A 27,065-nucleotide genomic window follows, 5' to 3' on the forward strand; every position below is an offset into this window, starting at 1 on the left:
ATGATGTCAGTACACTCATAGTTTGATTACTTCCTCCAGCCCCATAATGGTACCTTGGTATGGACTTGGAGCTGGGGGGAGAAGTCTGCAAAAATCTGCGCCCTCGGTGCATTAATCATGGTTGTAAAGTTCTGCAGGCACCAGTGCAAAAAAAAAAAACCCCGAGAAAATCATGTTTCTCTTATGTTCATTGACGGACACAGCTCCTGATCTTCTTAACCAGTTGGGTTATACTGCCCCCTACAGGAGTAGGATACTAGGCAGAAAAAGTCTGGCTACACCTATGGGCAGTCCCAGGGGGTATACTCCCTCTCTCTGCTATAGGTACTCAGTTTTTTTTTTTTTTTCTGCCTAGTCAGGAGTAAGGACCTAGTTCCTTGCTGGGAATTCTGGTCCTGGCAATATTAACATAAAAAAATATGAGTGGTGACTAAACAGTCCAACAGATGGACGTGAACAAAAAGCCAGCAATGTCCTTCAAAGCAGTGATCAAAAAATGGAATACAGTCCTCTTGTACACCAGTGTGCTTAAAACATCCACCAGTCAGACTGGACACTCACCACAAGGATGATCAATCTGCGCCTGTAATAGCAAAGTAAATGCTCCTCCTCCTCCTCAAAGAATATCAGCTGCAGATCAACTCCAGGTCCGTGTCTCCAGTTAAAATGTTCTCATAATGGCAACATGTGAATAAACACAAAAGCAGGGACTCCTAGCGCGATTCTGTATTTTTATTAAAGAGGAAGTAAAGTCCCCCAAAAAAACCGAGGAAAAAAAAAGCCCTGGAAAGAGGCATAATGAGCTAGTATGCATCGCATACTAGCTCATTATGTAGTACTTACCTTAAAACGAAGCCCCCGCCGTGCCGCCACCTCAGCGACAGGACAGCGACCTGTCCGGCCGTCCTGCTTCCGGGTTCGCGTCCTCCGGCCATCTGATTGGCCGGAGGTGCGATTACATCAATCCCGCGCCTGCCGCCGTTCACGGCACTGAGCTCTGAAGGAACGGCACGGGTGGCCGTTCCTTCAGAGCGCCGATGACGTCATCGGCAGTATGCACTCTAAATATCTCAAACGGTGCAAGTTTGGGAGATATTTATAGCACCTATAGGTAAGCCTTAATATAGGCTTACCTATAGGTAAAAGTTTGTGAGGTGGGTTTACAACCTCTTTAAACCAAGCACACAGCACACGAATCCCCCCTTCCCAATGGAAAACTACTCACACGTTTGCAGAAAGAATGTCAGCGTTGTACAAAAATAGAGCCGTCATTCCGACGCTGCACCCATCGAATACAACCGCTCGGTACCTGAGCCGTTGGAGAACTGCAGCGTGGCGTCATCAAGGTGACTGCGTACTCACGCCCTAACGCGTTTCATCATCACAGACTTCTACGGAGGGCTCCATTGGGTAGGGGGATTCATTTTCTGTGTGTTTTTGTTAAATAAAAATAAAGAATCGCGCTATGAGTCCCCCTGAGACAATGAGTTCAGGGAGATTATTACACCCCCCCCCCCCCCTCTCTCCAGGTTGGCTGCAGGAGTGGACACATGTTACAGATTTCCCTCTAGTAATGGGTGTAACCTGTTCCTAAAGGTGAACTTATCCTTTAAGTGCCGGTTCACACTCACATGGTACTGGAACCTCATGCAGTTTTGAACAGGAATCGCACTCCTCTTCTTTTTTTTTTTTTTTTTTTCAAATTCCATGATGTGATTCTTCAGCAGTCCATTCGTTCTGTGTGTCTCAAATTGCACTGCATCGGCACCAAAATTGTAAAGGGCCCTTTTTTTTTTTTTTTTTCTCATCCTTCAGGACACTCAAAACAGACCAAGGGGGTGAGCCGTGCCCATGTGTGGTCAGAATTGGCAGACAGAAGCCAAATTTCAAAGACTTCCCCAAAATTGGCTTTATTTCACCCTGCTTACTCTGCTATGATTGGTTTGTCCCATTTTTTGCATTGTGTAAAATTGGCAGAAAACTCATTAGTATTAGCGGGGTTGTATTTGACCCCCCCTTTTGATATGATTAACCTACTTTTTTTTGCCACTCTATTTTTTTTTTTTTCTACTTGGTTTCATTTTTGAATCCTATCTTAGTCATTCTCTATATTGCAATTTCCTAAAGCTGAACTCCAGGCATACAAATATTTTTATCCGCTAAGGATATCTGTTTACTTGTGTGCACCAAATGCCATTGATATTCAAGATCTTGCCTTGCAAAAAAATGGGAGGGGCCCAGTAGGCTCCACCCACTACAGGCTGCCTGCAGAAAACTACAGGAGTTGGTGGAGAAAAGACCAGTCGACCTGCACAGGGAGAGAGCAGCAGCAGTGAGCGGTCTTTGCCTCTGTAATGCAGTTTCAGTGTGTTACTGCACAGATCTGGAAGAAATGATGCACGCTAAGATTCAGGAAGATTTCACATTACAGTACTTCCTTATCCTGGAGTTCAGCTTTAAAGGGGTTGTAAAGGCAGAAGGTCTTTTATCTTCATTCTATGCATAAAAAAAAAAAGTTGGGTGCAGCTGCAGCCCCCTCGGCTCCCCCTTACCTGAGCCCCTTCCCATCCAGCAATGTTGCATGAGAGATTCTGCAGTCCAGGACTGTCCCTCATTGGCTGAGGCAGCAGTCAAGCGCCATTGACTTCCTCTGCTGTCAAAGTGAGTGAGCCAATGATGAGAGAGGGGGCGGGGCTGGACCTCTTCTGTGTCTGAATGGACACAGGGAGCTGTGACTCGGCTCAGGTGCCCCATAGCAAGCTGCTTGCTGTGGGGACACTCCACAGGAGGGAGGGGCTAGGAGCACCGAAGAGGGACCCGAGAAGAGGAGGATCGGGGCTGCTCTGTGCAAAACCATTACACAGAGCAGGTAAGTAGAACATCTTTGTTATTTTGAAACAAAAAAGAGACTTCAGTATTCTAAAAATCTTAAAGTGATACTAAAGTCTTGTTGGAGCTCAGAATTGAGCCAAGTGTTCCACGCTCCCTCGCTTTTGTTTTATTATGAAAATGCTTATTGTGAGCTTGCTTTTCTCCTGCAGTGAACCGCCGCCAAAACGAGTGGGTGGACAAAACCCGACTGGTGCTGCCTAAGCCAGTGGAGGATGTGGGCAATGGACCGGACCAGGAGGCCTTGGATAACGAAAAAACACCTCAGAAAGCAAAAACGGAGGAGGGCGAGCCTGAACCGAAGGTAACGCGAGGCGCGAGTACCGCCTGTCCATCCGTCAGCTCTCACCGCATGATTGGAATTGTTCGTTCGTCCCGCTGATGGCGGCTCAGTGCCTCTGGCAAGTTGCGAATGGCGTTTCTTATGTGCGCTTGTGTCTGTGCCAGAGACGTGGCGTCTGTTTGATGTAGCTGACGTTCATCCTGAGCGGTCTAATGTGTGCGTGTGGAGAATTTCCACTGGTGCCAAATGGGGGACTGGATAAGAGTTTATTTCCAGTGTTCCATGGACACCTAACCAGTTAAAGGAAAAGTGTGCTTTATTCTCATGCCCCATTACCCTGCTCAACATGTTGCAGACATGGGGGAGATCTATTCTGTGACCTGCACAGGTCTTCTGTTGGGAGCCTTCTGTCAGCATTTGTACTTTAACCCCTCCCCGGCATCCCCTAAATTCTGTTCATCGGGGGGTAAGAGATTGGCTGATCATGTGACTAATGTGATTGGCTGTCACAATAGTCACATGATCTGGAGCTAGTCCTGCCGGGTCCAAGAGCCGTCCTTCACAGCTGCTTCTTTGTGCTGTGAGCACACGACCTCAACCGCCCAAGGAATGCATATGTGTGGCATGTTGGCGTTAAAGTCCACCCTTTTGCCGCCTCACATGTGTTAGGCGGTTGAAGAGTGTTAAAGCGGTAGTAAACTGCATCCAAAAAAAAATGGGCAGTTTGTCATAAAGTTAAAGTGCTAGTATGCATACAAGCACACTGACAGACTTACCTAAAAAACAAAACCCTCCAGCCCTCAACGCTGGAGGCGCTTCCATCTTCACCCAATCTTCTTTCTGGGTTCGGGCTTCGGCAATATGAATGGCCGAGTCAGGGATGACTACACTGTTTATGGCACTGCTCTGAAGGAACGTCTCATTTCTTGAGAGCGCAGGTGACGTCACTGGCTGCATGCAAAGTAAATATCTCCTAAACGGTGCATATTTACAGTACCTATAGGTGAGCCGCCTTATATGTTTACCTAGAGGTAAAAACTATACATGGGAGTTTACTCTCCCTTTAAGACTGGTGCATGCACAGCAGCCTGTGGGGTTTACACATGCCGCAATGCTTGGCTTCATGCTGAAGCAGGAATTGCACCCCCTGTCGCTTTTCAAAGGGATTAGCACTTCCTGGGCGCGGCCCATTCAAAATGATGGGGACGCTGTGCAATGGCCCCCCGAAAACATGCAATGCATTGCGGTGGTAAAGCGATATTGGAGATGGTACTGGGATGCTATCCTCTGAGCTTCGGTGACAATGTTTGGAGGTCTAATGCTGTCCTTCCACAGCCAATATCCCTTTTCAGTATCCAGCAGAACTTTACTACTGCTTTTCTGAACTCTGTACTACAAAGGTGCCCTGAATCTAATTCAATGCAGGATGACTGCAGTGGACTGTCACTAGAGACCTCCAGACACTTTTGTCACCAAACCCCAGAAGATCCACGAGGGCCTGATGTGTTTTAGTGTTTGAAGACGTTTGCCTGAAATACTATGGACATCTGCAGAAGTTTAGCGAAATTTTAATTTTGGCATAAAGCTCCCGGGGCCCATTTTTGAGGCAGAGGTTTAATTCCACATTAAAGATGAGCCTGTATATATGGGAGGTCTACCTCTGTAGTCAACAGATATCTGTTGGCATGATGGAGCAGAAAAGGGGCATTAGGTTGTACATCAACTGCCTCAGCCCATGGATGCTATCAGTGACCACCATGTTCTCTTGCATTCAGTCCATGAATTTGTACAATGGACTATAGTAATATGTGGTAAAACGCACTTTTTACTTGCAGCGGGAACACGGTATTGTTAGGTTAGCCTTTAAACCCCAACTCTGAGCACAATAAGTTTACTAGGTTTAAAGCAGCTGAAGATTCCGTTTCTTCAATCTCCACCCCCTTGGTGATGGCCCTCATCTAAATCCTGGCAAATCTCCTCCACATTTACATGTTGGGAGAACTTTGTCAAAAGGTTTATACGCCATATTGACCAGACTTCTGATCTTAAAACCCAAGTCTGGTCCTGATAAGCTTACTAATGGCACTTTTCCACTGCAAGTACCGGCTCGGCTCTACTCGGCCCTGCTTGGCTCGGTTTGCTTTTCCACTGCATGGTACGGTGTTGGAACAGTTCGGTACGGTATGGTTTGCTTTTCCACTAAAGTAGTACTAAAGTTAAGTGGGTGGGATAACAACGGGGTGGGTGGGATTCTCTGACCAATCAGTGGCTAGTAGTGACTGCATGCAAAGGATTGTGGGATATGGAACCACAATCGAGGTGGTACTGTTTTTGAGAGCCGTACCGTTCGGTTCCATGCAGTGGAAAAGCGCCGCCGTACCGTACCGAACCGTTCCTACACTATACCATGCGGTACCAGCAGTGGAAAAGCACAAAAGCGAGCCGAACCGTTCGGTTCCATGCAGTGGAAAAGCGCCATAAGGTTCATGCAGTTAGACTATGTTGTATCAAGCCACCTCTACGATGACGGCTTTCTTCTACATCCAGCAAATCTGGTCACTTGTAAGGATTATTGGCTTCCACTGTACACCCCCCCCCCCTGCTGTACTTTTGGGATGCATGGATGTAAACGCTGTAGGTCTCACTCCCAACCCTAAAGGTGTCTCTCTGCCTTCTTCTCCTCCAAGCCATTAAAGTGTTACTATACCCAGGAGCCTGTATTCACTAGATTTGGTCTCCCACAATACATTTACTAGATCTGGTCTCCCACAATACATTCACTAGATCTGGTCTCCCACAATACGTTCACTAGATCTGGTCTCCCACAATACGTTCACTAGATCTGGTCTCCCACAATACGGTCACTAGATCTGGTCTCCCACAATACGGTCACTAGATCTGGTCTCCCACAATACGGTCACTAGATCTGGTCTCCCACAATACGGTCACTAGATCTGGTCTCCCACAATACGGTCACTAGATCTGGTCTCCCACAATACGGTCACTAGATCTGGTCTCCCACAATACGGTCACTAGATCTGGTCTCCCACAATACGTTCACTAGATCTGGTCTCCCACAATACGTTCACTAGATCTGGTCTCCCACAATACGTTCACTAGATCTGGTCTCCCACAATACGGTCACTAGATCTGGTCTCCCACAATACGGTCACTAGATCTGGTCTCCCACAATACGGTCACTAGATCTGGTCTCCCACAATACGGTCACTAGATCTGGTCTCCCACAATACGGTCACTAGATCTGGTCTCCCACAATACGGTCACTAGATCTGGTCTCCCACAATACGGTCACTAGATCTGGTCTCCCACAATACGGTCACTAGATCTGGTCTCCCACAATACACAGAACAGGGAAATGCAAATGTAAAAGCTGCTAAATACCATCAGTAGTATATAGCAGTCTTGTGATTTCTATCAGTTCCTGGCGAGGCTGCAGGGCTCCTTACCCTCTGTTTAGACAGTGCTGATTGGCCCTGTGCTGCTTAAATGCACTTGCCCCAAGAATAAAGAAACCTGTCTAGCAATACACACCAAACTGTGCATGTGCAGCCTGGCTCCAAAGGCTGCCTTATCCGGACATGGTTTGGAATCAGTGGAAGGAGGAGAGGATCTGTGCATACAGGATCAAGCAGCCTTTTTACACAATGCAGAGGATAACCCCTTGGGTTCCGCAGTGAGCATAGCAAGCATGCTTTACTGCATATACAGACTGATTTCACTGTTGTGGGATTAGAGCCGCTTTAAAGCACACAGCCCAAGAAAGCTCTAGAGAAGAGGGAGGTAGACGCGACCAGAGCACAGTAGTCTGAGACCTGTACATCTGAGTTGCCCAGTGCAAGCTCCAATATTCCCCGAATGTGAACAAGCAGATTTGCCAGATGCAGAAGAAAGCAGCTATCGACGAGGTGGCTGCTGAGACAATGGAGTCTACAAACGCGTTAACCCTAGTGAGCTTTCTGTGCCAAAGTTGGGCTTTACGATTAGAAGTCTGTATTGCAGTATAGGCCAGTGATGACGAACCTTGGCACCCCTGATGTTTTGTAACTATATTTCCCATGATACTCATGCACTCTGCGGTGTAGTGGGGCATCATGGGAAATGTAGTTCCAAAACATGTGGGATGCCAAGGTTCGCCATCACTGGACTATAGGCACTTGCCTAAATTCTACAGCATGTAAATGTGGAGATTTGCCAGGATGTGGTAGAAAGCCATCACCATAGGGGTGGCTTTTGAAACAATGGAGTCTTCAGCTGCTTTAACCCTTGTAAGCTTATTGGGCTTTAAAGGCTGACCTCACACTATTGTGCTATTCTCTTGGCAAGAAGTGTGTTTTAACCCATATTACTGTAGTTCATGGCACAGATTCACAGCTTGAATGGAGGACAATATGGTGGCCACTGGTGGCATTAATGGACTGAAGCATTTGGTGTATGACTTCATGTCCCTATCTGCTCATTCATTGTGCTAACAGATATCTGTTGACTACAGAGGTAGACTTCCCTCATGCACGGGCTTATCTTTGGTTGAAAGTGAAATTAAACCTTTCTCTTCCTGGGGGATTTATGCCATAATGTACTTGTATGCACTGCATATTGGCTGCTTATGGCAGACTTGCCTGGCAAGCAATACCTTGCAGTGGTCCTGTGTCAGTACTTTCAGCTATCACGGGCGCCTCCTTCTTCACCCAATCTTGACGGAGTTCGGACGTTGGACCGTACACGATGGCGTCACTTCCGTACATGGGCGCGATGGCGTCACTTCCGTACATGTGCGCGATGGCGTCACTTCCGTACATGTGCGCGATGGCGTCACTTCCGTACATGTGCGCGATGGCGTCACTTCCGTACATGTGCACAGGAGTAGCTTCACAGCACAGAGTGATATAAATGTACACTGAGCTGCACATGCATGGCCCCGTGTACAAATAAACTGACAGGCAGGGAGAAGGGTTTATGACTGAAACCAGTAAGGTCCTTTCTGTCATACAAAACCCTCCTGTTAGTGTTTATTTATTTTTATTTAATTCTGTTTTATCATGTCTGTCACCCCAGGTGTGGAAATCTTTCAGGTACTGGGTCACCCTTGGTTGATTATACCTAAATTATTTAATGAGTTCCATGGGGGGAATTTTTTTTTTAGATCTTACAATTTTAAAACCCTGACTTGAGGTTATGCAGCACCTGATTATGGATTGAAGTCGTACAAAATGCGGGTTAACCTTTCCTGAAAGATTCATTTTTTTTCTTTTCATCACTGCTTCACTCATCTTCCAGTCTGTCGCTGTGTACATCTGTATAATTGGCTCTAGCATCCATTTTCACTGAAATAAAAAAACAGAACTAAAAAGTTTCCCTTGGGGCTTGTTTACACTTGTGGTGTTCTCTGAAGAGCCATGTGTTTGTATCACTCTTCAGAAAGCGTTTCACAGGCAGTGAGGTGGTGTATTGCCTCTTCACCTCATGCTTAAGAGGAAGTAAACCCTTTTTTTTTCTACCTGCAAAGTAAGTGCATTGCATACTAGCACATTATGTGACACCTGCAACGAAGCCCGCGTTGTCTCCACTGCCGGCCGCATCCCTCTTCACCCGTCTTCCTTTTTGGGTCTGAACTCCGGCTGTATTACTGGCCGTGTGATGTCACTCCCGCGCAGGCCGCCGGTCATGGCACAGGGCTCTGAACAAAACGGCACGGGCGGACGTTTCTTCAGAGCGCATGCGCCGATTATGTCATTGGCTGCATGAAATGTAAATATCTCCTAAACAGTGCAAGTTTAGGAGATATTTATTTACAGTACTTATAGGTAAGTCTCATTATAGGCTTACCTATAGTTAAGTCATCAAGTGTGTTCACATGCACTTTAACCGCTTGTGGGGTGCACTATCGTGCTGCAACTGTTTGAGTTGCTTGCCGTTGTGGAGTGCTTGCAGTGTGGTCCTATTCGCTTTAGTGTCACATTTTAGCGGGAGCTACACCTTCCAAAAGCTATGGGGTAGAATTCCTGCCATGGCCATAAAGCAAACCACCATGGCATGTTAACACCCCTGGCTGCGCCTTCTGCAGATAAGGGCAGTTGGGGGAACAGTAAAAAACATGGGGCTTTACCCCCCTGTACGAACCCTTAATGCAGTAGTAAACTGTAGCATTACAAAATAAAAATTAAAAATCCCTGCAAGGCAATGGCATAATGTGCAAGTATGCATCACATACTAGCAGATTATGAAATGCCTTAAAAATGAAGCCCTTCATTGGTTTGCTGTCACCACTGACAGGGCTTCTATCTTTACCTGGTCTTCCTTGTGGATCTGCGGGTTTTGGCTCAGTGGCTGGGGTCGTGATGTCACTCCCGTGCATGCGCGTGGGAGTGGCACTGAACTTTAAAGGACCGGCACCGTATGCCAGACCTTCAGAGCGCATGTTCGGTGACGTCACTGGCTGCATCCAGTGTGAATATCTCCCAAACACCGCAGGTTTAGGAGATATTTACTGTAGCTACAGGTAAGCTTTATTATAAGCTTACCTGTAGGTACAAGGTCAAGAAATGACTTTACTACCACTTTATTGAAGTCATAATTAGGAAGAGCCTGGCTGTATTCTACAAATACATGAACATTGGCAATTCCAAAGGTTGCCTTTACGTGAAGGTTTGTTACTTGAGACCAGCATTGCCCGTGCTTTTCCTGAACACTAGGCCGTCAGTTATAGTAAAGTACTAGGACTACATAGTTATTGTAGTTCACACAAAGGTAAAATGTGACTGTAATATGACTTTCTCTACTAAATGTTTCTCCAAGTTGGATGTCAGATTTATACCTACTGAAATAAAATTGATGTTTGGTAAAGTTGATGATATCTTTCTTTACAATAAAGTGTTAAGATTTGTCAGCACCGGCTTATCTTTCCATACTCGGCCTCATGCACACGGGACGTTTTTACAGACGCTGTTTTTGGCTTTAGGTGATTTTTTTTTTCTGCAGCCAGTAAACTCCCCAGCATGTTGTTCTAGGTGTCCATGCACACGCAGGCTGTTAACAGCGTTTTTTTTAGCAGGGGCGTTTTCTGGCTGGGGAAAAAATCCAGAACTAGTGGGTTTGAAGAGGAGGTTTTTAGCTGTAAAAACGTTCTAACGCTGAAAAACGCGGCTGTTTGGCATTTGAGATTTTGAGCCATAAGCTTTTCTGGGAGTATAGTTTTGCTAAAAATGCAAACGCTGCAAAACGCTTAAATTATAACATTGCATTCTACAGCTAAAGCTACTGGCATTTTTTAAAATGTCCAGTGTGCATGAGGGTTGATAAAAGGTAAATTCCATCTTTGTAGTATTTGGGGGGGAACCTCACATCCCAACCATTTTGGTCGTATTGCTTTCATTTAGGGATGCACCGATCTGATATTCGGATCGGATATCGGCCCCGATACAGGCAAAATAGCTGGATCAGTAAAATTAATAGATCCACGGGCCGATCTGGTTTTGCTCTTTATGGGCTCTTTCACGCGGTCCGCCTCCGTAGGCGGATCCGTGCTGCTCAGCGGGGATCGATCCGCGGTCCCCGCTGAGCCGGCGGATGACACCTCCGTCTCCGCATGCAGTGTGGAGAGGGAGGTGTCACAGCCCCCGCTGCTCTCTATGGGGAATCGGATGAGAGCGGACCGCCTGTCCGCTCTCATCCGATCCCCAGGATGGATGGAAAATAGGGTTTCCATCCGTCCGGATTTCACGGACAGGATCGGATGTGGATGGCAGCGGGTGTCAGCAGACATGTCACCGCTGACATCCGCTGCTCCATAGGGCTGAATGGGGCATCCGATCAGATCCGCCTACAAAACTGACAGGCGGATATGATCAGACCGCCCGTGTGAAAGAGCCCTTAAGCTTGTGAGGGAGCAAAGAACAGCTGTCAAAGAAAAAAAAAAAAAAAAGAGCCTCCTGCAAATGCCTTTCAACTCTCCCAGTTAAGTAAACACAATGATTACAATGTATCTTTTCCTTCCTCTGCCGGAGGAGGGAAGTTTAACCTCTTAAAGACTAAACCCATGACATTTTAGATTTTGAATGCACAATGTTATAAGGTATCTGCCGATACCGATCCGGAAGTATTATTTTGTTATAAGCTCCCAAAACAGTACTTCCGGATCGAACTCAGGATCGGCCGTTTCACAAAGCGTAAGATCGGGACCAAAAAAGTCGGATCGGTGCATCCCTACTTTCTGTATCATAAAATGTATTCTCGCATATGAAAATTGCCAAATACACTTGTCTGAAATCCATGTTCTTTTGCTAGTTTTGGATATTTTTATTTTTTTATTCTATTTTTTTTTTTTGTTTTCCCTGTCCTGAAAAGTGTATTTACTTACAATGGGGCCTCTAAAGTAGATTTCCAGCCTAAGCCTAACTAGTCTTAAAGAGGAAGTAAAGCTTCCTCTGTAACTTGTGCCTATAATAAGGCTTACCTTACCTATAGGTACTGTAAATATCTCCTAAACTTGCACTGTTTAGGAGATCTTTAGTTTGCATGCAGCCAGTGACATCACTGGCGCATGTGCTCTGAAGGAAAGGCCGCCTGTGCCATTCATTCAGAGCCCTGTGCCGTGAATGGTGGCTGCTGCGCACATTTGCGGGAGTGATGCCATCGCGGCTCCGGCCAAGCAAATGGCCGGAGGACGCAAACCCGTAAGAAGGACGGCTGAGCATGTCGGCCGTGTCACCGGTGAGCGGGCGGCACTGCGGTGGCTTCGTTCGAAGGTAAGGATTTCATATTGTATAAATATAACAAAAAACTATCAACGCAAAAACATGTGACTAATAAAAGTGCATATAATAAACTGTGCAATAATTCAGTGCAACCAATAATAAATATAAATAACGAGACCGGCAGCATACACTCAATGTGCCTACACCTCACAATCCAAGCTAAATGAACAAAAAATAGTGATGCGCCAGTCAAAAAGTGCACAAAGTGTGATTTGTGCACTTTTTGACTGGCGCATCAAGATTTCATATTGAGCTAGTATGCGATGAGCACCATGGCTCTTGAAAAGACAGGACAGGTAAGTATATCTCTTTTTTTTTTTTTTTTTTTACAGGAGTACCGTCTTCTCTTCTACTATAATTTGTAATGCAATGTTGGTAGTATTAGGAAGCGGTGCCTGTATTAGCTGAAGAATAGCCTGGGGACTCATTCACTATAAATTCTGAAACTTGGCACCCTTTAAAGAGGAAGTGAACCCTCCTCTGCAACTTGTACCTATAGGATAGCCTATAATAAGGCTTACCTATAGGTACTGTAAATATCTCCTAAACTTGTACTGTTTAGGAGATATTTACCTTACATGCAGCCAGTGACATCACTGGCGCATGCGCTCTGAAGGATTGGCCACTCGTGCCATTCTTCAGAGCCCTGTGCCTTGACCGTCGGCTCCCGCGCGCATGTGCAGGAGTGTCCAGCCAATCAGATGGCCGGATGAAGGGCGACAGAACATCTCACCCGTGAGAGAGGTGAGCGGGCGACACTGCGGGGCTTCGCTCTAAGGTAAGTATTTCATAATGAGCGAGTATGCGATGCATACTAGCGCATTATGTGTTTTGTCTTTCAGGTGTTTGTTTTAAAAAATAAAAAAATTCTGAGGTTTACAACCTCTTTAAAAATTATGGACAGTCTTGAGGCACCCCATTCTAAAATGTAAAAACTTTTCTAATCGTCTTATATAATGCAGCAACATCCACAATTCTGAGTAGGACACCCAACATTAGAGGTGATTTATTCTTTCAAATCAAATACACTTTTGTAAACTGGTACTGACTAGTATTCCAATGTTTCTCTTCTCCCTCAATTTTTCTCTATCCATCTAATGTGAGGGGCAGGGGAGGGTCAAACAGGGATGCTATGCAGGCGACTGAAATCCTCATCAACTGATTATGACAATGGTTGTTAGGACGCCGGCAGTTAGAAGGTTGTAATTATGCACAATGAAAACCTTTTTTTGAACATAATTTTTAGCCGCTTTGCCAAGGCACCCCAGAAGAAACCGCAAGGCACCCCAGGGTGCCTGGGCACACTGGTTGAGAAGGGCTGTCCTAAAGGATCACATTACTTTGCTGATTTGGAAAACTGTTTTGGACCTGTGATTACAATAGCAGTACCAGGTTGCTGGTAGGAAGTCAGTGTGGCAAGAATCAGAAGGTGACTTCTCTGGGAAATCAAAGCTGAACTCCAGGAATTCTCTCTATGGCATAGCTACATTGATCCAGCTTGGCTCAATATAAGTATTCATATCTCATACCTGAGGGCATGCTGGGAAGGCTGACAATCGCTGTAGTTGACGGTGCTGCTACAGTGATTACCAGAACCTTCTGGTTCTTGTGTCTCAGCACTGCTGTCATTCACAAGATGCTTATTTATTATACATACATACATACATACATACATAGATTAGGTGGAGAGGTGGTGTATGCAATAAAATGAATGGTGGTAGTGGTAGTGCTGGGCAAGCAACTCCCTGGGAGGATCACAGCAGTCACTGTAGTAGCACCAATTTCTACAGAGGATGTTGGCTTTCCAGCAGTCCTTCTGGTATGAACTATGCATACTTGTATCGTGCCAATATATAAAAGTTTGGTGCAAAGCACCGGTTCCCTGCGCTCAGAGAGGTGTAGTCTCTTTTCCACCTCTATTGGGATCTTGCAGCTGTTTCTGGAGCTATGGACACGACAACCCAGGAAAAATACTATGGCCTTGCTGCCCCTTGAACGATCAGGGAAGTCTGGAAACACTGTAAACAAGCAAGCAAACACAGGGGCGCACCGGCCTAGTGAATTATCCTTTGGAAGGTTTATTTTCTTTTCTTTTAAATAAACCTTCCCAAGGATAATGCACTAGACCGGTGCGCCTCCTGTGTTTGCTTGTTGTTTACATTGTATCGTGCCAAGCTGGACCAACGCAAGCAGGCAATTAAGATTATACCTGAAGTTCAGTTTAGTGCTAGATATTAGTGGCGCACCGAAATGAAAATTTTAGCAAATCCCCGGTTATTGGAAACCCTGGATGTGGGTTGCCATCGTCCCTGTGTAGTGAAAACGAAGGAAATCTTCCTGGGGATGGGACTGTCCCCAGGCAACCCTACACAGTCCCACCCCCAGGGAGATTTCTTTTGTTTTCGAAATAAAAATTCCAATGGCCAAAATGTAAATTTACCATACACTTGGCTGAAAACTGTAACCGAAATTGACATTAAAAAAATATTTTAAATGAATGTGGCTGGTGTTTTTGCATTAAAGTCGGTGGGACGCAGTTATGCCATTATCCCCTTTTTTTTTTCCTATCTGCAAAATGCAGGTAACTCTCAATTTTCTGCCAATTTCATTTTCTGTGCATCCCTACTATTTGCCATTCCTCAGAGTGTGACCAGAACTGCTGAAAACCAATAGATGGTACGGAAGTGGTACTGTCCTTGAGTTGTCAGTGTTCTGAATTAGCAGAGACAATGGCATGCATTGTATACCTCGAGGGAAAGGCAGCCACTTAAGTCCTGCCATGTAAACATGGCATTGTTGCACAGATCTTTGGAGAGCCTTATCTACATACATAAGGAACAATGCTTGCAGTTCTCTGGTTGAGCTCCAGCGACGTTGCTTAATAATTTGTTAGGAATTTTTACAGAAATGCTTTGTGCAGACCCTGCCGCTGATCTGTCCCCTACCATCTTGACTCTTCTTTCTTTTTCTAGAAAGCCAAGGTGGAGGTCCATGAAGCCCCCCAGGGTGGTTCTGCCGCGGCTTCTGGGGATTTTGCTGAAGAGTTGACCTGTCTGCTGTGCAATGAGCTCTTCAAGGATCCCGTCATGGTCGAATGTGGCCACAACTTCTGCCGCAACTGCATCGACAAGACCTGGGATGGTCGGGATTCCTTCATATGCCCCGACTGTAAGGAAGAAATAACTGATAAGCGATACACCACCAACCGAGCCCTGGCCAACCTTGTGAAGAAGACTGCTGGTGCTGCTGCCACTGTGACTCCCTCCAAACCTTCAGGGAAAGAAAGGGCCCGTCCTCTCGAGAAATGCCCCGAGCATGACGAGAGGCTGAAGCTGTATTGTAAGGATGATGGAACCCTGAGCTGTGTCATCTGTCGTGACTCCCTGAAACATGAAAATCATAACTTCCTTCCCATCCTGGACGCGGTGGGCGTGTACAGAGTAAGTGATATGGTATGATGGCTGGTCATAAACCGTTGTGGTTGGGTTCTCCGTTAACCCTTTTTGCCTTTTGTTCCCTACAGACAGAGATGTCTGCTATAGTGTCTCCGCTAGAAGAAGCCTTGAAGGTGACTGAGCAGCTGACCAACCAGCAGAATGAGAAGATTGAGAAGCACAGTGTAAGTGAACACATACAAGTGGCTTGCAGGAGCATACAGGTTGTTAGTGGTTCTAAAGTCACAATTTTTTTATTTTCTATAACCTTAATGCATTCTCTGCAAGAAGGTAAAAAAAAAAAAAAGCCCCGCTACCTCTCCTACCCACCCGCATCTCTAAACACTTACCTGGCTCTTGTCACTAGTGTTAATTTTGACATCAAATTTCGATTTAGTTTTAGTCTTTTGACTAAAATGCCATTTTAGTTTTAGTCCTGTTTTTTAGTCGACTAAAATCAAATAAATTTAGTTAAATTTTAATGCATTTTTTCTTAACCACTTAAGCCCCGGAAGATTTTACCCCCATTCCGACCAGGGGGTATTTTGCGATTCGGCACTGCGTGACTTTAACGGAGAATTGCGCGGTCGTGCGACGCTGTACCTAAACGAATTTGGCGTCCTTTTTTTCCCACAAACAGAGCTTTCTTTTGGCGGTATTTGATCACCTGTGCGATTTTTTGATCACGCGCTATAAACAAAAAAAGAGCGTCCATTTTGCAAAAATAGCAATATTTTTCCCTTTTTTTTATATGAAATTCCCCCCAAAAAAAATGTAAAAATCAAAATTTTTTTAAAATTTTCGGCCAATTTGTTTTATGCTACCTATGTTTGGTAAAAAAAATCGCAAAAAGCGTATTTTGATTGGTTTGCGCAAAAGTTATTGCGTTTACTAACTAAGGGAAAGATTTTTGTCATTTTTGTTGTTTTTTTTTTTTAACGCGTAATGGCGGCGATCTGCGATTTTTTTTTTTTTGCGGTACTGCGACATTGCGGCGGACAGATCGGACCCTTGACTGACATTTTTGACACTTTTGGGGTTACCAGTGACATTTCTACAGTAATCAGTGCTATACATATGCACTGTTACTGTAAAAACACTGGTAGTGAAGGGGTTAACTTTATTTGAGAGGGAGGGGCTGTGTGTGTCCCTAGGGGCGTGATTCTAACTGTGATTGGCTGGGGCTTCAGCTGTATGCAGAGTGATCAACGGATCTACATAGTAGATCCATGTGATCAGCTCTCATACAGCGAGGAGAATGACAGGCAGCTTGTTTACACAAGCTGCCTGACTTTCTCCCTCTCCCCCGCCGATCGCAGAGTGGCCGGCGGACATCGGGTCCGCCGGTCACACGCGCGGGGGGGTCCGTGACCACTCGGGAGCGGGAGCGCGCCTCCGGGGGCGCGCGCTCGCTCCCTAGACCCTCACAAGCTAGTGACGTAGCCCTACGTCACTTTGCCTGTGAGGGGCTGACCGCCGACGTAGATAGTCGTGCGGCGGTCGGCAAGTGGTTAAGAACTGTCAAACATACTCTTACAAAATAAATCTAAACATTAAAAAAAAAATCTAATATGTTTTGGGTTGAACATGCACTACAGACACACATTTAGCCATTTTGATGTGAATTCAATTTAGTTTTAGTCAGTCTTTGACTAAAATGCTGTTTTAGTCGTATTTATTCATCTGATTTGTATTTGTTTTAGTCTACTAAAATCCTATTTAGTCGCAGAAATTAACTCTGCTTGTCACTGTAACGGAACCGTGACCCACACTGTTTGTGGGCTTCCATTAGTATAGGGCTTCATTCAGTCTTGAACATAGATATCAGATTTTCCAGCCGCCCCCCCATACAAAATTAGCCAACAACTTAGCTTGTACTGGAACCTTCCCCTTTTATTGAATAGTCACACAGTTTATATACAGTATGGACATCCCCCTCCTGATCAGATTACCACTCACAGATCAGGGGTTGTCTGATTACATTATCATATGCAGATGAAATTGTATACAGAAAGATTTAACCTAAACTAATTATCTAGCCATCTGGACAGAAATAATATGTGAGTTGATTAACAATTAACAATGGGACAGACAGGCTTAACAGAATCCACATCCCACCTCAATACACAGACAATAGGAAGCGACTGCCAGTGACAGATTGTCTGTCTGTCTGTCTGTCTGTCTGTCTCTGAGATTGAAGTACAATACACATTATCAAAATTGTCTCTTCATTGAAGTACAATACACATTTTTATAAGTGTAAACACAGAATCCATTTGAAGTAATCCAAACCATATTCTCAGTGCATGAAGTACCTGTCTTTCACTCTATTAATTTATAACCTGAACAATGTGTCTATGTATATATACAGTCGATTGAGATATTGATAGAGATATATATATATTCTCAATCTATAACCAGGCCAGCTGTGAAGTTAATCTCGTCTGTGAGGTTACGTGTTCTAATGACCAAGAGTGGGGCAGGAGTTCACAATTTCTGGAGGTGATGAGGACAGGAGGTCTTGGGGAGTAGTAAAGAGGACTGTTTGGAGAATATATTGAGATGTGGTTGGTGCTGTAGCTCAAGTTGTGGATGGCTTTGTATGTTTAGTATTTTAAATTTTATTAGTTGGGCGAGCATAAGTCATTGGAAGAATTGAGATTGGCAAAGAAGGAATTGGATCATGAGTGCCTTCAACAATATAGCTTCACCATGGAAATCTGGAATATTGGCTTACCGACTGCCTCACATAGGAGTATGGCGTCAAAGCACTGCTGCTGCGCTGGATCACTTACTTAGATACGTGATCCAGCACTTTCTGGTAGGGACCATGCACGTGCGCTGCCGCCGCAGACTGGCTTTTCTGTGATTAGTCACAGCAGAAGCCGGGTAGCGGGTCCCGGCCAATGGATGACCCCACCTGCACCCACTGATTGGCAAGGAGGAAGACAGACAGAGCTCTATCAATGTAAACAATACAGAGCTCTGTCCTGTCAGCGGGTATGTGCCTTTTTTTGTTTCCCTGCAAAGCACATTTTTTAGTAAAAGCAGCACACAGTACACCTATAAACACTGGTTAGACACGCATTTAACCCTTTGATCGCCCTAGATGTTTTTTTTTTTTTTTAATTAAATTCATTTATCAATATTTTAATTATTACAAAATTCATTATAAACCTTGAATAATACACAATCCATAATTCTGTATAATACAAGGTACAATTAATTTACCAAAACTTCTTTTCCTCCCCCTGCTCCCCTACCCCGCCCTAGATGTTTAACCCCTTCCCAGCCAGTGTCAGTACAGTGACAGTGTATAATTTTAGCACTGATCACTGTATTAGTGTCGCTAGTATCTATACCATAGTTTGTAGACACTATTTTGTGCAAACCAATCAGTATACGCTTATTGGGATTTTTTTTTTGGAAATGTTTTTTATAGCAGAAAGCAAAATAAATAAAAAAAAAAAAAAAAATATATATATATATATATATATATATATATATATATATATATATATATATATATATATATATATATATATACATACATATACATATACATATACATTTTTAATTTATTTTTTTTGCACAAGAAATAACCCAGTGGTGATCAAATGCCACCTAAAGAAAGCTCTGATTGTGGAAATAAAATGATATAAATTTTATTTTGAGTGCAGCGTTGCATGACTGCACATTTTGTCAAAGTAACGCAATGCAAAAAATGGCCTGGTCATGAAGTCTTGCCAGAAAATGAAAGGTGTCTTTGATTTCTTAATTGATGGATATTGGGGTGCAGCTAAAGTTGTCTCTTGAATGTAAATCCTGTCTATCTCTGAACTGTAACCTCTTCTCTTCCAACTCCAGTCCAACATGAAGGAATACCGGGAGCACATTGTCTCAGAGTTTGAGAAGCTGCACAAGTTCCTGAAGGAGCGAGAGGAGGAACTGCTAGAGAAGCTCCAGCATGAGGGTGACAGTCTACTGAAGGAAATGGAAACCAATGTGGCCAAGATGCAGGAGGGTGGAGACAACATTAAGCAGCATATCACTGTGGCCAAGGAGAGGTTGGATGATACAGACTCAATTTCCTTCCTGACTGTGAGTGGAACCATCCAGTTCTCATTGAATGTTGGGTCTTTTAGTTGTCCTTGAATCTCCCCTTACATTTTTTTTTTTTTCTTTTGCAGGACATCAAGTCGTTCATTGAGACGTAAGTTAATTTAATCTGTTTAGCTTCATTGCTTTTAGTAATCTTATAGAATATGTAGTAACAGAAATCAGGCAGCAAGGTAGACATGCTTTCTGTTAACTGCCAACTGAATGAAAACGGTTTACCCATTTTTTTTTTTTTTCCCCGTAATCTGAGTTTTTTTTTTTTATGTCAACTCCAAAACAGGCTAGCCAAGTAGGGTTTTCTGCTTAAAGATCTTGAACTTAGCTGTTAATTTAGGATCTTATACTGTACAACCTTTTCCTGAGAACTGCAGATTACTTTACCCCCCAAAGGAAAAAATAGAGCACGTGACCAGAAGCATTGCCGATCCTCACATTAACATAGCCTTGACTAGAGGTGTTTTTACGTAATCATGGAACACTTGCATCCAGGGAGCCATCATCAGAGGAGTTTGAAGGCTGTCATGAAACTCGCTCACATCAAGGTATCCATGCCCAGACAAGGTGCAGGTTTTTCATGGAACACACTTGTATCAAGATGACCATGATCCGAGGATTTGCCGGTGATCATGGAACACTTGCATGAAGGTAGCCATGACCAGAGGAGTTGCCGGTTCTCGTGGAACACTCGCATGAAGGTAGCCATGACCCGAGGAGTTGCCGGTTCTCGTGGAACACTCGCATGAAGGTAGCCATGACCAGAGGAGTTGCCGGTTCTCGTGGAACAATCGCATGAAGCTAGCCATGACCAGAGGAGTTGCCGGTTCCCAGGGAACACTCGCCTGAAGCTAGCCATGACCAGAGGAGTTGCCGGTTCCTATGGTACACTCGCCTGAAGCTAGCCATGACCAGAGGAGTTGCCGGTTCCCATGGAACACTCACCTGAAGCTAGCCATGACCAGAGGAGTTGCCGGTTCTCCTGGAACACTTGCATGAAGCTAGCGATGGTCCGAGGACTTGCCGGTTCTCCTGGAACACTTGCATGAAGCTAGCCATGATCAGAGGAGTTGCCGGTTCCCATGGTACACTCGCCTCAAGCTAGCCATGACCAGAGGAGTTGCCGATTCTCCTGGAACACTTGCATGAAGCTAGCCATGGTCCGAGGACTTGCCGGTTCTCCGGGAACACTTGCATGAAGCTAGTCATGGTCCGAGGACTTGCCGGTTCTCCTGGAACACTTGCATGAAGCTAGACATGATCGGAGGAGTTGCCGGTTCCCATGGAACACTCGCATAATGATAGCCATGACCAGAGGAGTTGCCGGTTCTCGGAGCAGTGCTGCCCTTGAGGGTCCTCTCCAGCTTCTGGTTGTGCTGGCTAAGCTTGCCTAATTGACTCCTGTGATGGTAGTTATATGGGAGCATACTCGTACACAGGATGGGAGTTCAGATTTGTCAGGTTTCAAGAAGTACGTGCTTGTTTGAGGTCATTGCCTCACTAAGTAGTGAACCCAGCACATAGACGATAGGCCTAGAAACCCGCACCTTTAAAAGTCGTCTTTTTTTCTTTAGAAGTGCCTGAATGTTAATGTAATAGGGTTCCTGCTCTTTGCAAGGAGGCCTTTTTGGGTCATGGACCCTTACATGTTCCTTCAACTTGTAAGTTCTACAATGTTCAGTTTACTTGTGCTTCCCTTCTAGGTGTCAGCAGCAACAAAAAGAGGTCATGTCCTCTGCAAACACTCTAATTGAGAAAGACCTGTGCCAGGGGACTTTCAAGGGACCAATTCAGTACTCGGTGTGGAAGCAGATCAAGTCTGTTGTTGTGCCGTGTAAGTTCTGTTTTCAAAATATTTTCACATTTTAGAATACAATATTCGTACAGGACAGCTCAGTATTATCAGGCAAGGCATTTCTACCATGGTACCTGCTAAGGACTTTACCTTCTAGTACATAGGGGTGGCCCACAGTGTGTGCTGGGTTAGGCCCTGTTTTTAAATGGAGCTTTGCCAAGAAACTAAACATTTAGGTCCCCTTAAAGATGTATGAGGTTTATAATTAAAATAAAACATCCATACTCCTCTCCATGCTGCAGCTTTCCATTGCTAGCTCTAAGCCCAGGAACTGAGCGATGACCTGAACCCTGACCACTCTGGTCTGTCTTTTTGGAGCAGAGGGTGGTGACTCATTCACTGCTTTCCATGCAGCCCCTCCAGCGCTCAGTGGGAATTGAGGAGGGTGTAGCTGGCTTCGCATTTCGGATGAGAGCTGGAGCCAGATGTCAACCGGGTGGCTGGGTGAATCCCAACAATATGGTCAGGATCCTTCCAGATGCTGTAGCTGCTCGGTGACATTAGCTGACAGAGGACTCTTCCCTTAAGTTGGCTGATTCTGGGTCACAAGAGCAAAAAGCTTTAGCCATTTTTTTAAAATAAAATGAGGCTGTCATGAGTATATTTTATGATCTGGTTACTGCTTTCCAGCACTTGAACTAAAGAGAAGCCTGGTATGAAAGTCTCTTTGGCCAGGCTGTCGCTATTCAATTTTATTTTTTAAGAAATAAGGCAGAGTCACTGCTGGAAGGCTGGATCAGGGGCAGATGAGCTACTGGAAAGCAGGAGCAGGGGGAAACAAGCTAATGATTCAATACTGGGGAGCAGGGAGTGGATGCACTACTAGATCACTGCTGGGAAGCAGGAGCAGACTGAGATTGCACAAGTCACTGCAGGGAGTTTGGGAGGTGAGCTATGGAGTCACTACTGAGGTGAGAGCAGTAGGAGATGGGCTAGGGACTCTTTTTTGGGAAATGGGGGGCAAATGAGCTATTGAGTCATTGCCGAGAGTTGGGAGCAGAGGTCAGTGTGCTGCTAAGCCACTTCTGGGATGTGAGAGCAAGGGAAGATGAGCTTCTAAGTCACTGTTGGGAGACAGGAGCAGAACTACCACCAAGTTACTGCTGGGAGGGGAGCTGAGCTATCTAGTTGCCGCTTGGAAGGGGGAGCCCTGCTGTTGCTCTTAACTTTGGTATTGACCATCTCATTTAAACTGAGAATTACAATGCATTTTGTTGTCTTTCAGATCTGACTCCGATGTTGCTGGATCCCAGCACGGCCCACCCCAATCTGATCCTATCTGATGGGCTGACCAGCGTTAAATATGGTGACAACAAGCTCCCCCTTCCCGACAATCCAAAGCGTTTCAGCCAGTGTATTCTTGTGCTCGGCTCTCAGGGCTTTGATTCAGGTCGCCATTACTGGGAGGTGGATGTGGGAGACAAGACTGCTTGGGATGTCGGTATGGCCAGCGAGTCCAGCAACCGCAAGGGTAAGATCAAGCTGAATCCCAAAAACGGCTACTGGGCCATCTGGCTGAGGAATGGCAACGCCTACAAGGCCCTGGAGTCACCATCCAAGACCCTGATTCTCCAATCCAAACCAAAGAAAATTGGAGTGTATGTGGATTATGAAGGAGGCCAGATATCCTTCTACAATGCCGATGACATGACTGCCATCTACACCTTCAATGCCACCTTCACAGAGAAGCTGTACCCGTATCTGTCTCCATTCCTGCACGATTCTGGGCGCAATGCTGATCCTTTACGTTTTGTTCATAACTGATCATCTAGGTCGTGTTGGTGGAATGGTTAATATTGCATTGTTTTAATGGTTTTTTTCATAACTGCTTCCAGTTATTATTCTAGTTGAACAGTATTACTTCACTGCAGAATAGTCTGTTGTCATTTCGTTTAGATGTCAAAATGAAGGTTTAACCTGCACATGATGTAGATCTCACATTGGTTGTATTTTTTTGTTGTAATAAAAGTAAAATGAAATGTAATTTATTAGTCCTTGATCTGCAAATAAATTAAACCCTTCCCACTTACAGGGCCTACAGCTTATTAAAGGTAGATGTAAAGCCAAACCATGAAATTGACTGAAGAAACTTAAGGTCTAACTCTGTGCCACTGGCTCCCCCTGGAGGGCCCTTCTGCTATAAAGATCTTGTTCAGGGACTTAAAGTGGAGTTCCGGTCGGCGATTACGTCATTCGGCGATTCGCAGTGTGTGCTGGGATGTATCTCAGGGCATGAAATCTCGCATTATTACACAGAAGATGAGCTCTGCCCCGCCTCCTCTCAGTGAGCTGTATGTAGTGTATTGAGGCCATGCTCTGCCCCGCCTCCTCTCAGTGAGCTGTATGTAGTGTATTGAGGCCGTGCTCCGCCCCGCCTCCTCTCAGTGAGCGAGGACTGAAAGCATTATATCCTCACTGAGCTCACTGAGAGGAGGCGGGGCGGAGCACAGCCTCAATACACTACATACATACAGCTTACTGAGAGGAGGCGGGGCAGAGCATGCAGTGCAGCTCATCTCCTGTGTAATAAAGCGAGATTTCATGCCATCCCAGCACACACTGCGAATCGCCGAATGACGTAATCGCCGACCAGACCCGGAAGTGAGAAGAGGATAAATAAAGCAGAAAATAAGGTATTTACTAGCAACAAAAAAAAAAAAAACTTTTCATTGGTAAAAGTCGTTTTAATTTTAAAGGGGATTACATACATCTATGTAATCCAATTTATTAAAAATGGGTGGAACTCCACTTTAAGCATTGTCAGTTACAAGCACCCCTGGAGGGATCTAGGAATGGCTTTCCTGGGGGGGGGGGGGGCTGGGTTGCCAAATCAGTCAATTGACTTTGATTGCAGAGGCCACAAGTGAGCTCCTCTGCTGCCTTCTGTAGATTCTATGTCTGATTTGCATCCAGCTTTAGCAGCTTCAAAGCCAGCTGATTTGCAGAGATTGAGTCACTCATGGACTGATTAGCTTACCTTACCCAAAAAGAGTCAGTCTTCTGCTATTACTCCCAACGTAAAGGAAACTGTTTAGGCAAGGACTGCAGTGACTTTTCCATTACACCCACTTTTTTTTTCTTTTTTAAAGTTTTTTTATTTAGTGCTTTTAACAAGAAAAACATTGGGCCACGCAGGGCGAGGTACAAAACAAACCAAACAGTGGAAATCACAAACACCCCCCGATCAGGTGCACCAAACACCCAGGAACAGCTCAACTTCAGGATATGTACCTTAAGGGGAAAAAAAATTGTGCATTCTCGTCACATTCTTACATGTTCATGACCAGGCAATACAGAATATCAACTCAATGTATCATAGGTTCTCATGCTATGGAGGAGGGATGTTCAATCCAGACCGTGTCAAACTTCCCTGAACAGCCCCTACTTAAGTACGTGGCTTTGTAGAGTGGGATCACCTTATTCACCAATCCCTTCCAATACAGAAGGGGTGGAGCCATTGTCTCATTCCAATAAAGAATGATTGCTTTGCAAGCATAAAACAATACCAAACTGATGAGCATGCGCTGAGCCCTAGTGGGTACCAAATCTCCCACCAGGCCCAGCAAGCAGTTGGAGATTGTTGTGGGTACAGGCACGCTCGTAATGTCAGACGATATGACCGAAGTCTGCTGGGGAGTGCGTGCATCACCAGCACTCCGCCGACGATCCTGGGAACACCCTGGAGAGTCTGGCGGGCGTATAATAAATTCTGTGTAAAAATTTAAATTGAATGAATCTGTCCCTAACTGATATCAAGTGCGAGAAAGGAAGGCTCCAGTCTTCACCCTCTAGATCTGGTACCTCCTCCACCCACCTTGCCCTGCACTTGACCTCCGAGAGGGGGAGCAACCTGAAATAATGCCTGATAAAGTTCTGACAGTGTTTTTTTTTCATAGATTCCCTGTGCATAGCATCTTCCAAGGCCGAGGTCATAACTTCCACCCTAGCGGACCCAAACTGTGAGATGAAAGCATGCCTCAGCTGGAGGTATCGGAAAACAAAAAAGGGGGATTCAGTAAATCAAATCTACTCTTTAAGTCATCAAATGAACACCGTAAACCCTCATTTGTAAGGCCACCTAAAGTCTTGACTCCCTTGGACACCCATATGATGGGATCTGGTGTGGACAGAAACTCCTGAAGGCGAGGGTTGAGCCACAGCGGTGACGCGGGTGACTGGGAAGTAGACCCGGACGCCGTCGGTGTCTGCATATGGTCCCAAGACTTAATGGTGGCTCTCATGGTCCCTGTCAAAGGGAAATCGGCCCCCAGTCCCCGGTGCACCAGTTCCTTTGAAATAATGGTTTCATTGGTTTTACTGTAACCTGTTCACATTACACAAAACCCTGACCGTCATCTGTCTTTGAACAGATTTAGAAATTCTGCATGAAATCCACTAAATCTGGTGCCTCCTTTCACCAGGGAGACTTACTGCCTTGTGTAGACCTTAAAGTGATTGTAAAGGCAGAAAGTTTTTTTTTTTTTCTTTCTATCTTAATGCATTCACAAAAAACCTGCCTGTGTGCAGCAGCCCACCCCTAATGCCTACCTGAGCCCATCTCTATCCAGCGATTTTGCAGGAGAGACTCGGCTTATTGGCTGAGACAGCAGCGGGAGTGCCATCAGCTCCTGCTGACAGTGAGCCAATGAGGAGAGAGAGGGGGTGGAGCCTAGCTGGGGCTCAGTGTCTGAATGGACACATGAAGCTTTGCTTGGGTTCCCCATAGCAATGCGGTGGGGCACTCATCGAGAGGGAGGGGTCAGGAGAGCCAAAGCGGAGGATCCGGGCTGCTGTGTGCAAAACCACTTTACAGAGCAGGTAAGTATAACATGTTTATTATTTTTGGGCAAACAAAAATGAGATTTTAATATCACTTTAAGGATGCTTACCTTCATGTCTCTATCCTTCCAGCACAACAGCAATTTATGTTTTGCTATTGGGCCTCTACACTACCAGGTTATGTTCCCATCCTTCGCTCTCTTTTCTGCATCTCAGGTATTCACCAACGTGCTGGCTCCAGTATTGGCCCTGTTGAGATCTCAATGCAAACCCATTGTGGGATACATGCCCAACCTCCAAGATGACTTGTGTTACTTCTGCAGAAGAAACTTCAGACTCTCCAGTCCACGAGTCGTCTGATTCTCTGCTTTTGCATATACTGTATATCCAAAGCCTGATGGTAGCCTCTTCTAAGGCTGTTCCATTTGTCCACTCTCACTCCAGACACCTACGTTGTAATGTTCTGTTGTCATGGGATAAGTTGATATAGTCTATGGCAAGACTTATTGGTCTATCCATGAGGGCCAGGTTGTCCCTGGTTTGCAGCTCAGGAATTGGTCTATTGAAGGAATGTATTGTTTTCTTTAAATCTTGTGGAAAATCCTCATGCCTGATAGGCTGGGGAGAAGTTCTTGGCACTCTGCCATTGAAGGGGACATGGTAGCCAGAGTTGTCTTGCAATCAACATCCTGGAGCATCAGGCGATCTGGCTCTGTCTGCAGCATTGGAGCATCTTATCCAGCTCCAGTCAGACAACACTATGGTAGTGGTGTACGTCAATCAACAAGGAAGTCTTGCTGTGGCCAAAGAGGTAGACTGGATCCTGTCTTGAACAGAACTTCATGTTTTAGGCTTGTTCATGTACATTCCAGGCATGAGCAATTAGCATGGCAGATTTCCTCAGCTAGCAGCACCTGGACCTGGGGAAGTGAGCTCTAAAA

At 45.2% G+C, this 27,065-nt stretch overlaps 1 protein-coding gene across 1 annotated transcript in view; it reads left to right on the forward strand.

The window, feature by feature from the left end:
* The window catches only part of LOC309557931 (nuclear factor 7, brain-like), a gene marked incomplete at its 5' end in the record, with an annotated part of 36,132 nt that extends 12,834 nt beyond the window's left edge, over window positions 1-23,298 (forward strand). Inside the window, 7 exons of the mRNA XM_082260803.1 lie at window positions 3,042-3,193; window positions 14,916-15,383; window positions 15,467-15,562; window positions 19,245-19,478; window positions 19,568-19,590; window positions 21,194-21,324; window positions 22,571-23,298. Coding sequence (XP_082116929.1) covers window positions 3,042-3,193; window positions 14,916-15,383; window positions 15,467-15,562; window positions 19,245-19,478; window positions 19,568-19,590; window positions 21,194-21,324; window positions 22,571-23,109 — 1,643 coding nt within the window. The 3' untranslated portion in view covers window positions 23,110-23,298. The remainder of the gene's footprint in view (window positions 1-3,041; window positions 3,194-14,915; window positions 15,384-15,466; window positions 15,563-19,244; window positions 19,479-19,567; window positions 19,591-21,193; window positions 21,325-22,570) is intronic.
* Window positions 23,299-27,065: the final 3,767 nt, after the last annotated feature.

This window comes from Pelophylax lessonae (assembly GCF_965119305.1).
Source record: "Pelophylax lessonae genome assembly, chromosome: 6".
Lineage (NCBI taxonomy): Eukaryota > Metazoa > Chordata > Amphibia > Anura > Ranidae > Pelophylax > Pelophylax lessonae.